This window comes from Panthera tigris, chromosome C1, assembly GCF_018350195.1.
Source record: "Panthera tigris isolate Pti1 chromosome C1, P.tigris_Pti1_mat1.1, whole genome shotgun sequence".
NCBI lineage: Eukaryota > Metazoa > Chordata > Mammalia > Carnivora > Felidae > Panthera > Panthera tigris.
The window spans coordinates 116,100,140-116,118,071 of record NC_056667.1 but is presented as its reverse complement, the minus strand read 5'-3'; the positions used below and the strand labels follow the sequence as shown (position 1 = coordinate 116,118,071).

At 47.4% G+C, this 17,932-nt stretch overlaps 1 protein-coding gene across 1 annotated transcript in view; it reads right to left on the bottom strand.

Moving 5' to 3' along the window:
- The window catches only part of TFCP2L1 (transcription factor CP2 like 1), a 57,305-nt gene extending 40,052 nt beyond the window's left edge, over positions 1 to 17,253 (bottom strand). Inside the window, exons 1-2 of the mRNA XM_042994229.1 lie at positions 17,192 to 17,253; positions 13,618 to 13,769 (exon numbers count right to left, since the gene is read on the bottom strand). Coding sequence (XP_042850163.1) covers positions 13,618 to 13,769; positions 17,192 to 17,253 — 214 coding nt within the window. The remainder of the gene's footprint in view (positions 1 to 13,617; positions 13,770 to 17,191) is intronic.
- Between the last annotated feature and the right edge of the window lie 679 nt (positions 17,254 to 17,932).

Sequence of the window (17,932 nt, the reverse complement as noted above, 5' to 3'; positions counted from 1 at the left end):
CCAGAGTTTATTCATTCTGGGTACCCTGTCCCCTCAGCCTGATGGTCTGTCCCGGTTGCCTACTGCTTGTATGGTTTAGGGGTAAGACATTCAGGGCCCTGGCCAGCAGCAGTGCCCTTTGGTGCCAGGGAGAGCCTGCTGATGACCACATAAATGTCACTGCTGCTGACCATGTGACAGCTGCACAGTGCTCTGCTGAGGCTGTCTGAATTATGGGCACTAGGATCAAGTCTGTTTGAGGTTTCCCCGGGAATTTGGGTACATGCTGGTTTGATTGCTTTTACAGTAAAAAGCCAAGGTATTTTGCAGGAAAACAAAAGACTTTCTGCCCAAGTTAAAGAATACGTCAAGGCAGTGAGTGGACTGGATGCATTACAGAAGCCCCCAGAGCCTCCTGCAACGGGGTGCCAGTCCTCTGGCATTGCAAACTCTGTGCTCGGCAGCACACAACAAAGATACGAACGAGTCCACCTTTTCACCGGGGGTATGGGAGACCTCCTCGAGAGAGAACAGAAAAGCGAGTCCCCTAAAATTTCATTCTATGGAGTAACGATGGCTCGTCTGCGAGGACAGACATGGTATGGTCGCTGGCAGAGGCATCAAAACCCTTCTGGTCCCAAGTGACTGAGGCCAAAGACACCTTAAAAATATCCCAGAAGAATGTTGAATACTGACAGAAATAGTGATTGGTTTTGAAAAAAATGGTCAGCTTCGGGAGAGCCTAAAAAGCTTCTTGCCCACAAAGATGCTCAAGAGGGCAGGTAAAAGAATAAAGTGACTGACTGCACCCACAAACGTATGGCCAACTAATCTTTGACAAAGCAGGAAAGGATATCCAATGGAATAAAGACAGTCTCTTCAGCAAGTGGTGCTGGGAAAACTGGACAGAGACATGCAGAAGAATGAACCCGAACCACTTTCTTACACCATACACAAAAATAAACTCAAAACGGATGAAAGACCGGGGCGCCTGGGTGACTCAGTGGTTAAGCGCCAGACTTCGGCTCAGGTCATGATCTCACAGTTTGTGGGTTCGAGCCCCACGTCAGGCTCTGTGCTGACAGCTCAGAGCCTGGAGCCTGCTTCAGATTCTGTGTCTCCCTCTCTCTCTGCCCCTCCCCTGCTTGTGCTCTATCTCTCTCTCAAAAAATAAACATTAAAAAAAATTAAAAAAAAAAAAAAAGGGGGGGATGAAAGACCCAAATGTAAGACAGGAAGCCATCAAAATCCCTAGGAGAAAGCAGGCAAAACTTCTTTGATGTTGGCCGCAGCAACTTCTTACTCAACACATCTCTGGAGGCAAGAGAAACAAAAGCAAAAATGAACTATTGGGACCTTATCAAAAATAAAAAGCTTCTGCACAGAGAAGGAAACAATCAGCAAAACTAAAAGGCAACCGACAGAATGGGAGAAGATATTTGCAAACGACATATCAGGTAAAGGGTTAATATCCAAAATCTACAAAGAGCTTATCAAACTCAACACCCAAAAAACAAATAATCCAGTGAAGAAGTGGGCAAAAGACATAAATAGACGCTTCTCCAAAGAAGACATCCAGATGGCCAACCGACACATGAAAAAATGCTCAACATCACTCGTCATCAGGGAAATACACATCAAAACCACAGTGAGATACCACCTCACTCACACCTGTCAGAATGGCTAACAGTAACAACTCGGGCAATAACAGATGTTGGCGAGGACGCAGAGAAAGAGGACCTCTTTTGCATTGCTGGTGGGAATGCAAACTGGTGCAGCCACTCTGGAAAACGGTATGGAGGTTCCTCAAAAAATTAAAATAGAACTACCCAACGACCCAGCAATTGCACTACTTGGTAATTTATCCAAGGGATACAGGTATGCTGTTTCGCAGGGGCACATGCACCCCAATGTTTCTAGCAGCACTTTCAACAATAGCCAAAGTATGGAAAAAGCCCAAATGTCCATCGATGGATCAATGGATAAGGAAGATGTGGGGTGTGTGTGTGTGTGTGTGTGTATATATATATATATATATATATATATATATATACACACACACACAACGGAGTATTACTTGGCAATCAAAAAGAATGAAATCTTGCCATTTGCAATGACGTGGATGGAACTAGAGGGTATTATGCTAAGCAAAATTAAAGAAAGACAGATATCATATGACTTCGCTCACATGAGGACTTTGATATAAAACAGATGAATATACGGGGAGGGAAGCAAAAATAATATAAAAAACAGGGAGGGGACAAAACATAAGAGACTCTTAAATATGGAGAACAGAGGGTTGCTGGAGGGCGTGTGGAGGGGGCATGGGCTAAATGGGTAAGGGGCACTAAGGAATCTACTCCTGAAACCATGGTTGCACTATATGCCAACTTGGATATAAATTTTAAAAAAAGAATAAAGTGACTGCAGAACAACACACAAAGGGAACAGGACAGTGATGACAAAGGAAACCAGCCAAAATCTCTGAGATGACACACTCCCGGCTCTGCCTAGAGATTACCCGAATGACAGCACCTTGACATCAGACAAAGAGTCACAGGACAGATACCAAGACGATGAGAGGTCATTTTGAAGAAACTCAGAGATGCTCTTCGCGTTTCCCTACAAAGTCTAGAGAGAGAAACAGAGGATTTCATAAGTGACAACAAAAATTAAGCGCACAAAGCGCCTGAGGTTCAAATCAAAGGTCTGCGACCAGAGCAGGCAGCTCTCCAGTGCGGAAATGCACAGGTAGCAAGGGAGATTCAAAGAGCCGCTGCTCAAAGTCTACGCTGCCCGAGTGCATGTAGATCAGGACATGCAACCCTGCAGAAAACCATGGAGGAGGAAACTTACTGCTGAGAAACAGGGAGGTTTCCCCAGGTGCATGGAAACATCAGGCTTGCACATCCAGACTGTGGCTCCTACCGGGAGACGGTCAAAGGCCCCGAGAGAGCAAAGGGAGACCAGCTCCCGTGAGAATACGGCTCAAGAAAGTTTGCGGTGGTTGTGCAGACTGAGAGGAAGCTCAGACAACTAAGAAAAAACTGGCTGACTCTAAGTCTGAAATGTAGCTTTTCTCACATAGCTCCTTTGTGCCCACCATTCCACTTGCAGCCCAGGGCAGCGCCCAAGGTCACGTATTAAATTTACCATGTTTCTGGGGCCCCTGAGTGGCTCAATCATTTAAGCGGCAGACTCTTGATTTCAGCTCAGGTCCTAATGTCAAGGGTAGGGAGACTAAGCCCTGGGTCTGCCCAGGGTGCAGAGCCTGCCTGGGATTCTCCCTCCCTCTTCCTTTCTCTCTTTCTCTCTTTCTCTCTCTTTCTCTCTTTCTCTCTCTCTCTCTCTCTCTCTCTCTGCCCCTCCCCCCCCAAAACATAAATAAACATTTTAAAACTCAATTAATTAGTTAATCATGCTTCCGGATGCTTTGGTATCTGGGGCCTTGCTGACGCAAACCCTCCTAGGGCTAGACAGTTCTCAGATTATAAATAACTAGCCTTTGTGTGTGGCTTTCATATGCAAACCGAGCAAGCCACAGACCACACCCCAACCACCTCCTCCCAGAGCTTTCCCTCCAGGCCACTATTCTCCTGCCTAGGCCACTCCAGCTGGGTACCAGAGCTGGGAGAGCCCCTACGCCCCAGAACTACTCCTACACATATTTATTCTGCCTCGCCCATTCCTTCTCCTAGAAACCACAGTAAAGGCTCCCATCCAGATTTTTCCCCTCAATCTCTCTGCCTCCTGAGGGACTCTGGTACCCCCCTGCATGGTGGGGTGTGCCCCCTTCTCTTGAGGAGTAGGAGCTATCTTTCAATGGTAATTGTCTCCTTATCTGTTGGCCTCCCAACGCTTGAAAAACAAGAACACCTACATTTTAAATAGATCAGGACATCCCCTTAGTCATCAGGCCCCCATCGGAGCAGGAGGGGTTAGCTGTGAGGGAGGAACACAGGGGGATGGGCAGATTGGATTCAGATTCACAGAAGCCAATCTCTAAACATCTACAAGCACAGCAGGTCACCTGAGGTGTCTTCTCTCTTTAAATTGGCTCTAGAGGCCCTGGATGGCTCAGTTAAGCAGCTGACTCTTGGTTTCTGCTCAAGCCATGATCCCACGGTTGGGTTTGTGAGCCCTACATCGGGCGGCATGCGGGCAGTGCAGATGGGTTGGGATTTCCTCTCCCCCTCTCTTTGCCCCTCCGTCACTCATTTTCTCTCTCTCAAAATAAATAAACTTTAAAAAGTAATTAATTAACTCTGATGGAGGCCTGTTTCATTTACCAGGTTACTGAACTGGTGTAGAATTGTTCTCATTTCTAATATAGTGTTTCCAGAATATAGACGGTATTAAGAGAATTCTTATGACTATATCATTCCTATTTCATCGGACGCTCTGGAAGTAGACTGTACAGTGTTATATTTTAACTTAATTGGTCCACTAAAGTTTGACATGACCAGGAGACCTCTGAAACATTAAAAATCATTTCTACGGGGCGCCTGGGTGGCGCAGACGGTTAAGCGTCCGACTTCAGCCAGGTCACGATCTCGCGGTCCGTGAGTTCGAGCCCCGCGTCAGGCTCTGGGCTGATGGCTCGGAGCCTGGAGCCTGTTTCCGATTCTGTGTCTCCCTCTCTCTCTGCCCCTCCCCCGTTCATGCTCTGTCTTTCTCTGTCCCAAAAATAATAAAAAACGTTGAAAAAAAAAAAATTAAAAAAAAAAATCATTTCTACATGCTTTGAGCTGAGATGAACAATCTGTCCAACTAACCTTGTATTCATGTCAATAAACGCCCATGATTTTAAAAACAATGAAGAAACAAAGAACCAACCGACAACAACCATACCCATTCATTGATTAATCATGGAGAATTGACTATTGGGAAAGCATTTGTTCCGTGAGGTTTTTTTTTTTTCTTTTTAACTTATGTTACGCGGTTTCTAAATTTTATGTACCCAAAGTAAAGTACCCATGCATGGCAAGAACAAAAAACAGCAACAAATATCTCATTTAATTCTCCAAACAACACCCAAAGGGGGTGTTCTGTTTTTTGTAGAAAGCACAGGCTGAAAATAGGTTCAGTAAGCTGGGAAAGAATAGAGAGCCAGAACCAGAACCCGGGCACATCCCAGCTTTTCATCTGCCACCCAGATACTAAGAAAGGATAACGAATAGAGTCATCCAAACTGATGTTACCAAGAAAGGGAAAGACTTTATTAACCTTGACACCACATGCTGGCTATCTTTCATGGATGAATGCACGGATCTGCCTAATGCTTTTTAGGGTTGCACAGAGCTCTACTACGTGAAGGCTCCATATTTATAAGTTACGGAGGAACAACGTGATGTCTACCTGGGAAGTAATGGAGGTGGATTCCTACTTCATTCTTTACACACCTGCACAAATGCCACAGTGTCAAAGACTTGGGAAAAACATTTTTTAAAAACAGGTGAATAAATCAAAATCTTGAGGTAGAGAAGATATTTCCTAAATGGGATATGAAGAATGGGACAAAACGAATCAAGGCAAAATCCAACAACCTGGTCCCACAAAAAAAAAAAATTTTAATGTGGATTTGTTTTTGAGACAGAGCACATGAGCTGGGGAGGGGCAGAGGGAGAGGGAGACAGACAGGCTCCGTGTTAGTGCGGAGCCCAATGTGATGCAGGGCTTGAACCCCAGAACTGCGAGATCATGACCTGAGCCCAGATGCTCAACCAAATGAGCCACCCAGGCACCCCCTGATCCCATGAAAATTTGTAAAAACCTATATTATGTAAAAGAAAGAACAAGCAAACAAATGAATGAAGAATGAATCAACAAAAATGTGGAAAAATATTTCTAACGCGTTATCCCAAATATGCAAAGAGCCTATACAAATAAATAAGGATAAAAAGCCCACTTGACAAATAGGTATATAGCACATGAAAAGCAAACAGAATAGTAAAAACCAAATAACAAAAAACATATATACAGATTCAGGGGCATGTGACTGGCTCGGCCAGTGGAGCATATGACTTCTGATCTCACGATTGCGAGTTGGAGCCCACATTGGGTATAGAGATTACTTAAAAACAACATTCAAAAATAAAATACGTATTCAGTATCATTAAGGACACAAATATTACAGCACAAATACCTTATGCTTTCCCCATTACTTTAAGTGGGTTTTTCAGTGGGTTTGGGGGGTGGGGGAGAGAGAGTATGTATGTGTACGTGCACTCACAAGCAGGGGAGATGGACAGAGGGAGAGAGACAGAGAATCTTAAGCAGGCTCCATGCTAAGCATGGAACCCAAAGCAGGGCTCGATCCCACGACCTGGGGATCGTGACCTGAGCCAAAATCAAGAGCCGGACGCTCAACTGACTGAGCCACCCAGGTGCCCCTACTTTAAGGTTTTTGAGGTGAAAATGTTTTGGCAAAGGTACAGAAGAATGGAGGTTCTTCATTCACTCAAAGAAGTCATGTATTCCAGGCACTGAACTAGGAGCAGCAGTGAACCAGGGCTCTGCCTTTGAGGACTTTATATTCCAGGTGTGGTCGAATCAAGGGACAGATGATACGGCAGGGAGAACTAAACAATTATTTAGTACTTATTGTTCACACAAGTAAAAATAAGTGCACCTTCACCGCAGGGCAGTATGGCAATATCTATTGAAATTTTGTGCCGGCAATTCCATTTCTGGATATTTATCCTGCAGATAGTCTCACCCCTGCTTAAGCACAAAGATATGTGAACATGAAGGCTCACTGACGTGCTGGGTAGAATTATTTAAAAAAACGGAAGTAGGGGCGCCTGGGCGGCTCAGTCGGTGAAGCGTCCAACTCTTGTTTTCGGCTCAGATCATGATCTCACGGTTTGTGAGTTCACGCCCCGCATCAGGCTCCTTGCTGACAGTTCAGAGCCTGGAGCCTGCTTCAGATTCTGGGTCTCCCTCTCTCTCTCTCAAAAATAAACATTAATAAAAAAATGTTTTTAATAAAAAAACTGGGGACAGGGGACACATAACTCTGCTTACCACTTGCCAGATTCTTGTTGCTCACTTAATTCTCAAGAGCAACACAAAAATGAAACCATCTCCATCCCACAGGTGAGGAAACTGAGGCTTCTAGAGATTAAGTGACTTCCCCTAGAGCAGAAGCTGGTCAAAAGACTGCAGCCATTCATTCTTGGTCTTGGAGCTGGAAGACAAGACTTCCCCGCCCAGAGTTCTTATCTCCCTGGCCATTCCGTCAGGTCACTGTGGGTGGGTGGAGAGCCTGAAAGGGGGGGGAGGGGAGGGGAAGAGCAACTGATTATGCTTTCTGCTCAAGGAGGCATTTTCTACCCCCTTCCATTCCTCCACAAGTTGTCTCCCCTCCAAGTTTCACACACTCATCCTGAGAACTGCATAAGGAGTACCAGGTGGCAGGTATCGCTCCCGGAAGTGCCCAGCAGAGAATCCTGCCTTGTAGGAAGTTCCAGGCCAGGAAAAAAAAAAAAAAAAAAACACCTCTCACCTTCCAGAACTCCATTCATTATCACACCCCTGCTCAACCACTCCCCAGACTTGCCTAACTGCCTAACACAGGAGAGGGAAGCAGATTTAGCCTCTCTCAGCCTACCTGTAATATGGGGATCATACATTTTGGGAGAATTATTCAAAAGAGAACATCAGAAAGAGTTTGTAAATTCTACAGGGCTGAACAAAGTATCACACTAAAGGCGGAGGTCCTCCACAAAGCTTTACGTGGTTGAGGATCCAAGCAAAGCAATCGTCGACACAACAGCTGACATCATCTAGGGAGGGGTCCAATACCTTTTGGAATCGCAAAATTAAAGACGGTATTTTAACAGCCTGTGTAGGAAATGTCTCCTCCAGGTTATGTCTATCATCTGGTTGTACAGTGAATGTAGAAAAGAAAAGTTCAGCAGGCCTTCCTGCCTTTAATCTGTCCCAAAGCTCCCACCTTGCAATTCTTAGCTCTAGAACCCACCTGTGTTCATCTTTGAATTACAAAAAGGATAAAGGGCGCTGGGGTGGCTCAGTCATTAAGCATCTGACCTCCACTCAGGTCATGATCTCATGGTTTGTGAGTTTGAGTCCCACATCGGGGGAGATCAAGCCCTGCTTCAGGTGAGCCCCACTTCTCTATCTACCTTTGTAGGAGTCTCTCTTTCTCTCTCTCTGTCCCTCACTCATTTGCACCTTCTCTCTCTCAAAAAGAGAATTAGGGTAAACAGGTTTCTATTTATTAATAATGGCCAATTTTGAGTGCTTACTATGTGCCAGACACCCCTTTCAAGGCTCTACAGGTATTAACCCATTTTGTCCACATAGTAGCATTTTCTTTGTAGGGACTTTATTTCCTTTATTTTATAAATGGGGAATTGAAGGCACTGAGAGGTTAAGTAACTTGCCCAGGTGTCTGCCCAATGGCTCAGCCTTCACAAGGCAGCTGGAGAACTCGGCCATCTGGTCTACCCCTCCAGCCGTATCATTCAAACTCTTCATGTTCCCCCAACCTTAGTTAACCTAAACCACTTAGGGTTCTTCAAGATAGACAGTGTGCTTAACTGCACCCCCACCCCACCCCTGCACGCACACACACACTTCATTCTTGCCTTTGCTTGTGGCTTTTCTTTCTTTGCACTAAACCACCTCTCATTCCGAAGGACAGGAAGTTCATTCATGACTCCCGTAAGAATCTATTACTATATTTAAGATTCAAGAGTTCTTCATAAGGAAACACCAAAAGTCTTCTCCAAAACAAGCCAGTCTTGCAAAGCTGTTCCTTATCTCCAAGCCAGAAATCCCTACACAAATTGCCTGGGGCTCTCTTTCCTCGGTTCTCCCTGACTCCTCCCACTACCCCAGCCTTCTGGCTCCAGCCTTCAGGAAAGATCTGGCCACTGACAAAAAGGTTGATCTGGGACTTTGCAGACCTCCATGCAACAGCTGTCCACCCACTTCTTAGGACTCCATGTCAGAGGAAGAAGACCTACATTGTTTACAAATCATTTCTACCATATATAAAATCAGCCATTAGGCTTGGTGAGAAGACATCCATATGGAACACACTGTCCTGACACTACGCGGAGAAATGAGCATCTGATGGTTTAAATGTCTTCCAGACAGAGCATCCCTTCATGTTTTCAGAGCTTTAAAAATACCATTTTAAGGAAGAGGATATGGCGTGGCCTCAGAAATAGTACAACAGACATCACAGAGCCAACGCAATAAACATTAAATCCTGTTAATAGCAGGGCGCCTGGCTGGCTCAGTCAGAAGAGCAGGTGACTCTTGATCTCAGGACTGTGAGTTTGAGCCCCATGTTGGGTGTAGAGATTACTGAAAAAAATAAAAAAATTTTTAAAAATTAAAAAAAAATACCATTAATATCTAACTTTTCAATTAACCAAAAAGGTTTTAAATGACGTATCAAAACCATTGTTTTTAACTGAATCAGTGACAATGTGTCCTATGACATAGAAGTATAGACTACTTTAAATAAAAGACACTGAAAGAGATAATCAGTTCAGCATTATTAGTAACAGCAACAAAGAGAGAAGAGGGGCGCCTGGGTGGCTCAGTTGGTTAAGCGTCCGATGTCGGCTCTGGTCACGATCTCCCTGTTCGTGAGGTCGAGACCCACACTGGGCTGTGCGCTGACAACTCGGAGCCTGGAGCCTGTTTCGGATTGTGTCTCCCTCTCTCTCTCTGCTTTTCCCTGGCTCTCACTGTCTCTCTCTCAAAAATAAATAAACATTTAATTTTTTTTTTTTTTTAAAGAGAGGAGAGAAAAATAGAATGGAAAGTAAATCATGCCTACTGTTTAATTTTCTAAATATCGATAGAACACCTACTTCGGTATCACAGGCACCAAGCTTAATGGCAGGGATACAGCACTTAAAAAGATAAAACGTGGCTCTGTCCTCAGAGTTTCCACTCTATTATGGGAAACATGGTAAAAAAAAAAAAAAAAAAAAAAAAAAAAAAAAAAAAAAAAAAAAAAAAAAAAAAAACAAAAAACAAAAAACAAAGCAAAACACTACACTGTATATTTTCTTCAAGCAGTGATGCCACTATACTATCCTAAATAACAAGAAAAAATAGTGAAATAATATGCAAACACTTTAAATGAGGTTAAAGAGGCTTTAGTGACAAAAAAATGTTATTACAAGAAGAGTGTTTAATAAAATCAAGAAACAATTTCATAAAGTGTATCATCTCATCGCTGTGAAAAAAAGAAAAAAGGTATACCAAGGAGATTCAGTGGTTGTAAAATCCATCTGTAAGAATATGATCAAGAGGAACTAAGAAAAATGATTAAAGGGACTTCTACACTCAAATAGGGAAATAATTTCCAAGCCACAATAAACAGGTCAGTGTGAAATGGGGCAAGAATCAATGAATATCTGAGCTACAGGACAAATACCTATACAAGGGGCGAGGCGTTGTTTCTGGACCAATACCCTAGAATATAGCTTTTTTAAATGTTTCCAAAGCAGCATTTTAAGCCAGTGAGAAAAGGATAAACTAGGCAATAACTAGTAGCTTAACTATCTAGAAAAATAAACAAAGTTAGACCTTTATATCACATCATAAATTCCAAATGTAATGTGACAGTATAAATCTCACTGGTAAGGCTGAAAAAATATATATATATATGTTAAGTAATAATAATCCAAAATATCATTAAACGCCTAATTACTAAGTTTCAAAAAATATTGCAAGTGCATTTCAGTGTTACAACTTGGAAACCATGAAATGAAATTTAGGAAACTACTAAGTGATTTTTGGGTGGGTGGGCATTCTTAGCATAGAAGAAAAACTGTTTTAAGAGACTGAAAGATTTTACAATAGACATTTCAAATAAATTTTTACACAGAAAAAAAATTATGACACAGATCCCACAGCATAAATATAATTGTCACCCAATAAATATAAACGGCTGGCAGCCAACAAGGGAAAATGTTTGCAACATATAGCAACTAAAAGTTGATACTTTTCAAATATGATGTGCTCTTACAATCAGTGAGACATAAACCTCCCAATAGAAAAATGGACAAGGAACATGAACATTATTGATGGAGAAATGTAAAAGATCCAGAAACCTATTTTACAATAAATATTTGACCACACCGACTGACGAATACTAGCTTACGATAACCACAATGACAGAAATTCTGCTTTAAGTTCCGTGTTTCACTATTCAGATGAAAAGCCACAACATCCAATATTGGGAAAGACAGTAAAATGTGCCCTGCTGGGACATTCTGCTGAGAAGGCTTCGATCCAGTAATCCTACTTCGAAGGTAATTTATTAATTTTTTTTTAATCAACATTTCACACAAAGATAGCAACTGAAAGCTGAGTGTCCATCCATGACACTGCTCGAAGCAACAGACCTAGAACATGTGATATCTTGCAACCATTACAAAAATTTAGGTTCTCAAAGCATTTCGAATGAAATGAGAGAAGTTCAGGGGCACGTGGGTGGCTTGGTTGGTTAAGCATCCGACTTTGGCTCAGGTCATGATCTCACAGTCTGTGGGTTCGAGCCCCACGTCCGTCGGGCTCTGTGCTGACAGTTCAGAGCCTGGAGCCTGCTTCGGATTCTGTCTCCGCGCCCCCCCCCCCCCTTCCCTGCTCACGTGCCACGCTTTCTCTCTCTCTCTCTTTCAAAAATAAACAAACATTAAAAAAAAAAAAAATGAAAGGCAGACATACTTCTGGAGTAGGGTCACAGTTCTAAAAGATGCATTCACAAATACACATGGAAATCAGGTTAGCAGGGGTTCTCAGGTGTAATTAGGAGATTTCACATTTTTTCTCTTCCCATTTTCTTCCTATACTTGTCTAAATCATCCAAATTGTTTATCATGAGCACGTGTTATTTTAATTATCAGGAAAATGCAACTTAAAATGTATCTAAAGTAAATACACCAAACTGACACAGGATAGTAAGACCATGAGGCAACTCTTTTCCCCTCTTAACTTTTCTGCACTGAACAAAGGAGAAACTCTTAAAAAAGGCCCGGTATGCGGACTGCCAAACATGGTCCAAAGTTGGCTGATTAAAGGGGGGAGGGGTGCAGGGAAGGCAGGCAAGGCAGGCAAAGGCCTTGCAGTCGGGGCAGGGAGGCGGGTGCACACTCAGTGTCCCGGGCCAGACTCGTGGCCCCCAACCACTTACTCCTCAGCACCGCAGGACAAGACCAGAACAACACCAGCCCCGGGACTCAAAGCTCAGCAAACAGGAGCCAATTTCTCCAGGCTACCTTGAGACAAAAGAGCAGAGGCCCAGACAAGAAAGCAAAGGTACACAAGTTTGTAGCATTTGACATTCTCTAAAAAAGAAAGGAAAATGGCGGAAGCCCCTCCACAGACCAGCCCAGAGGCATTCTTCACCATGGCCACCTCATACTGTCAGAGACTGAGTCAGGCCCCCTACTGCAACCGAGTTTGGGCTTGGCAACCAGCTGAGGCCAGGGAGTCACCCAGGGGAACAGGCATGCCCTTCCACTGGGTCATGTCAACCATGGGAGGGGGCTTGCTTCCTTCCGGAGAAGACGCAGAGCCACCTGCTAGCACTCAGCTGGTCCCCCCCGGCCAGAAGCTGGCCAGCCAGCAGAGGACAGCCCGAAGATCCGGCTGCATTTCCACCCCTGGCTGGCTCTCCAAATTCAGGACTCTCAAGTTTTCCAGAAAGGAGGCAGCCCACGTAAGACAAAAGTGCCGTGGCACCCTGCAGGACAGTGCAGGCCCACCGAAACGGCTGTGCTCCCTGCCCCTCTGCTCTCCCCACGGAGAAACACAGGGTCAGCGAACCCACCTGATGCCGGGGTGTCTAGGAGGTGACCCAGGAAGGAAGTTCAATAAACACACACACAGGCTCACACAGAAACCGCAAAAACGCCATCTGTTGGGACGCTGATCCACGTGTCCTGATAAAGGCAATCAGCAGCCCAACAGCCGTTATCATCGCAGACACTTAGAACAACTTCATTCCTTTCGAATGTCCCAAAATTACACTTCTCGGTTTCCATGTGAAAACGCGGAGGCACAGAGAAGGCAGCTCAAAGTCACGGACCTGAGATTCAGACTGCAAAGCCCACGCCACTTCTCCCAGGACGCGTGCACGGCCCTGTCACCAGCACCACACAGGGCTTCCGTCTGGCATGTGCGGGGTCCAGCCCCCGTGGCGCATTAGGACGGGGCCAGTCTTCCCGCCACGGCCTGCTGCGGCTCCAGAAAGGACAGCAGGTCCGCTATACCTCACGTGCTCCATCTACGTCCAGGCAAGGACATCGGTCGTGGTCACAGTCAACAGTAATCACACCAGTGGCCACGGATCGCTGAGCACCTGCCCCACGGAGGGCGTGCACAAGAAACCGCGAGTACCCCTCGGCTGGCCTGAATAACAACACAGCTGCTGCATCCACTCTGCAGATGAAGACATAGAGGCTCAGGGAGGTCCCAGGGCTGGGAAATGCAATGTGTCTGACGCGACAGCCCCTCCCGACTAACCCCACTGTGACAAGGTAAGGAAGCCGGAAGGGGGTCATTCAGGTCGACTCCCCATCCCTCCCGGGAGGTCGCGCCGGCCCCCAGGCTCTGCCCCGGCCCCCGCGTTCCAGCCACTACCTTGGTTGAGATAGGTCAGGGTCTCTTCGTGCAGCTTCACGGCCGGGGACGTGGCAGCACACAGCACATACTGCAGGGGCGGCAGGCGGGCCTCACTCTCGGGGGACAGCTGCGGCTCCTCTTGCTTGAAGATGGGCAGGGCGAGCACATCGCTGCAACACACGGAGGGGGCAGTCAGGCATGGGGCCCCCCCGGGAGCCCCAGGGCCAAGACACAGCCTCGACGGACAAGCGGATCCTGACCAGGGGCACCAAGGGCAGCGCAGCGAAATGCAGGGCAGCGTGCTGGCTCAGCTTTCTGAACCCCGAGTCACCAACGCTCAGAGAGGCAGGTTTCCAACAGAATACACCTGTCCCCAGTGGCCCTGCAGGGATTTACAGAATCGAATCAAGGAGGCAAAAATGCAAACTTATCTACTATCTACAAATTACAGAAGTCTTCTCTGTGTCACAGGGACCAGCGGCAGTGGGGTAAACTGTAAATGCCACATGGTTTCCATCCACAGGAGACTGCTCCTTAGGAAGGCTGGCTTTTAGCATAAGAATCTGAACAAAACCTGTAACTTTTTAAGTCAGCCATTCTATTCACTGGTGGCTTCTCGGGCCAATTCACCCCTGTCCTTAGGGCTCCGTAAACTATGCAAACACGTAGGAATTGCATTTCACTCGCTCAGGTGACACCCTACCACCACCACTCTTCAAAAAAAAAAAAGGACAGTCGACTCATAATTTTAAGGGTCATACAGCATCTCCTAAATGCAAAACAAGCAGGAAAGACCTTGGCTTTAATTCAGTTTTCTTTATCCAACTGGAAAACATCAAGATGCTCAGATTCTTTTCCTCCACCTCTGAACAACTCCCCCTGACATTATCCAAAAGAAAAAAAAAAAAATCAGTCTCACATCAGCCTAGGACTTGTATCTAGACGTACTGTTGAAGTGTCCTCACAAGGGAAAAAGAAATTCTTGAGAACGCGAATGACCTGTGAGCAGGAGTGGCTTTAAGACCTCTAAATTACAAGCAGCTAGGAAACCAGTGCCAAAAAAGCCCTGGGGCCCTTATCTTGATCACCCTCCTCCCTCTGAGTGTCCCGGGTTATGAATCAGATCCACTGACCCCGCTTCACTATATAAACCAGAGTCACTGGTACAATCTGTTCCTCGTTCGACACAATAAACCAGTAGTCTCTAAAACACAAACCCGGCACACACCCGAGCAATGCCAAACCATTCGCGGGAATTAAAGTCTGGCTCAGAGCACACCTGGAAACTCTCCTGAGCAGGGGGGGCCTCCTGGGCCACCATGTGCAGCCCAAAGACAGGAGCGCAGTGCTGTCCTGGCCCTCCGAACACCGCACTTTCCTTCTGCCAGACTGGCGCTCACTCCCAGCCCAAGTGGTTATCTAGGAACATGAGAGAAGCAGGCAGGCCTGCTCACCTGGGGATTGCATAAGGTCATGTTTGCCCAGACCATGTTAAGTTAATAATCCATGCGCCTGCTGCCTTTAAATTAAAAAAAAAGGAAGAAGAAAAGGCAGGGGTGGTAAGAACCATCACTCAACAGTAACTTGTTTCAAGCCTGGCATCCTTATTTGCCAAGGAATAAAAGTCACGAGAACATCAAACAGAAAAAGGAAGAAAAGAGTAAAGGCCACTACTGGTAAGGTCAGACGATTTGCACAAGTGGTGCAGCGTGAGGAGACCAAAAATAAAATATAAAAACCAAGGAAAAGGACAAGACGCTCACTCTGGAGTTGCGGGAACCAGTGGCAATAGTCACTGACCCTCACCTTGGCCTTCACCGAGGTCAGCCTCTATAAGGGTGAAAACCCTAGCTTCCAAAGAGCGAAGTAAAAATATAAAAAATAAAATAAATACCATGGACCAAATGTTTCTTTATCCGTGCCCCCAAAATGACCCCAGAAACCAATATGGCTTTGGGGCACCTTGCACCCCAACTCCCACCCCACCGCCTGACCCCCAATACAACACCAAAATCCTAAAAAGGTATCTAAGGAACTCCACAGACAAATTTCCATCTCAGTAGAAGAGCCTCCTACACAGTGGGGCATTATTCCCTAATGGGATGACATTTTAAGTATCCAGGAAGTTTTAAATACACTCATATTCCACTCAAGGTCACCTTCAAACTTGTTTTTAAGATACGGCAACATATTTAATGGCCACAAACTAAAATTTGGCCAAAACACCACAACTGTAACCACATGGCACAGTACCATAAAAAGGGACTCCACGGTGGCGGTTCATATAGGTGAACGGATACAATTTTGCAGGGTCTAACAACCCCCAGCGGACTCCCGACATCCCCCACACCCTCCCCCAGCAGCTTCCCTCGGATGACATCATCGGGGTCTGCAGGGAAGCCATCATTCCTCAATTAAGAGGCTACACTCTGCCACCTTCTACTACTCAGACCCAGGAATAAGGAACAGAAGACACATCAGTTAAACCCAATCATTTCCTTGCTTCCAGAAGGGTGATGGCTTCAGAGAGGACTACTGGACGCATACTTATCAGAAGCCAGGATTTCCAAATAACGTGGACTGCTACATCTGAGTGAGAACTTCTTGGGGCAAAAAAAGTCGAGGGGGGAGGTAGGGGGGCACTCAGAATGGCTCTCACTTCAGGGCTACCAGTGCCAGCGACTCCCTCTCCCTGGGTCTCACGACTCACTTTCTCTGAGCCCATACCAAATGCCCTTTGGGTTAAATTAGGCACATTTCATAAACCGTGACTAGGATGGAAATAAAGACAGGCTAAAGCTGGTTCAGGCGAGTTCAGAAAATGAAATGACTGCCCATTAGTGCCCAGCCAGCTGCAGAACAGGGAAAAACAATCCTCCAGGAACCGAAGCTAACGGGGCTCGTACTTCCTCAAAGGGGATGGGAGAGAACTTTGAAAAAAACAAGCACGACTTACTTTTCCCTTTGAAGAGCACTAGTCAAGTCCCTGCAGAAGAAGAAAGATTTCCATCAAGGGTAATAAACGTGCGGGCCCCAGGCCGATAACGCAAGACCACCTGGAAGGAGGGGGCCACCTGTTCCTCGGAGCCCCCGCCCGCCGGCGCGCGAGGCTGAAGCGCGCCCTCGCCGCTCGCTCGCCCCGCGGCCCAAGGTGACTGGAGAGGGCGCGAGGCTCGGAGAAGGACCCGGGCAGAGAGGGGCAAAGAGCAGGGGACCAGACTTCCCCGCGACGGGCACCAGACAGACGGCAGGAAGTTTCCTCTCTCTTCCCGCGCGAGCGTGGAGAGGAGAGACGGGGGAGGCGGCCGGACTGGGCGGCTGCGGCCAGCAGGTGTGCGCTCCGCGTCCGCCAGGGTCGTCGAGGGAGGACGGGCCCCGCCGGGGTCCGTCAGTCCCTAGGCGGGACCTTGGCGACGTCCCTCCCAGTCCCCAAAGGGCGGACAGCGGGAAGGCCGGGGCGCGGCGAGGGCGCTCGGGACCCGGGGCCCTGCGGCTCCCGCCCCGCCCCGGGACGTCCGACGGCGCCTCGCCCGCCGACCCCGGCCGCGCCCCGCGGGCTGCGCCCGTAAAGCCGGGGCGGCGCGGCCCTTACCGCAGGTAGCTGCCGGAGCTGTGCTGGTTGTAGTGCTCGGGCTGCGTGTGCCAGAACAGCATGGCTGCGGCTCCGCGCCCACCGCGACCCAGGCGTGGCAGCAAATCGGCCGCGGGCCGCGCCGACGTCCGGCCGCCTGCTGGAAACCGCGCTCGGAACCCGGGGTGCCGGCCGGCCCGGCGCATTTATGGACGGCCCGGGGGCGGGGCCACGGCCGGACCCGCCCCCCCAGGCCGCGCGGCGGGGCGGTGGCTCCCGGAGGCCGCGCACCTGGGTGACCCGCTCCGGCGCGCCCTTCCCGGGAGCGAGCGCGCGGCGGCGCGGCGGCGGCCTGGAGCCGAGGGTGGGGCCCAGGTGACCCTCGCCGCCGCCCCGACGACCTCCCGGGCTTCCTCCGCGCGCCGCTCCTGACTCCGCGCCCAGGGCGTGTCCGCACAGCTGCACCGTGGTTGGTGGGGGAGGCTGCTTGGATGTGACGACCCCGACCGGACACTCTTCGCCCCCCTTACCTTGCTCTTGTTTTGTGTGTGTGTGTGTTTTTTCAATAGCACTTTACACTCTGAAATCGTGGCACCTTTTATCTTCGTTGATTGATTGATTGTCTTTCCCACTAGCATATAAGCTGCAAGAGGGCAAGGCCCGGAGTCCAACTCCTGGAATATCCCCTCGGCCTGGAAAGTGCTTGGGACATAGTGAGTGCTCAATAAATATTTGTTGAATAAATATGAAAAAAAAAAAAAA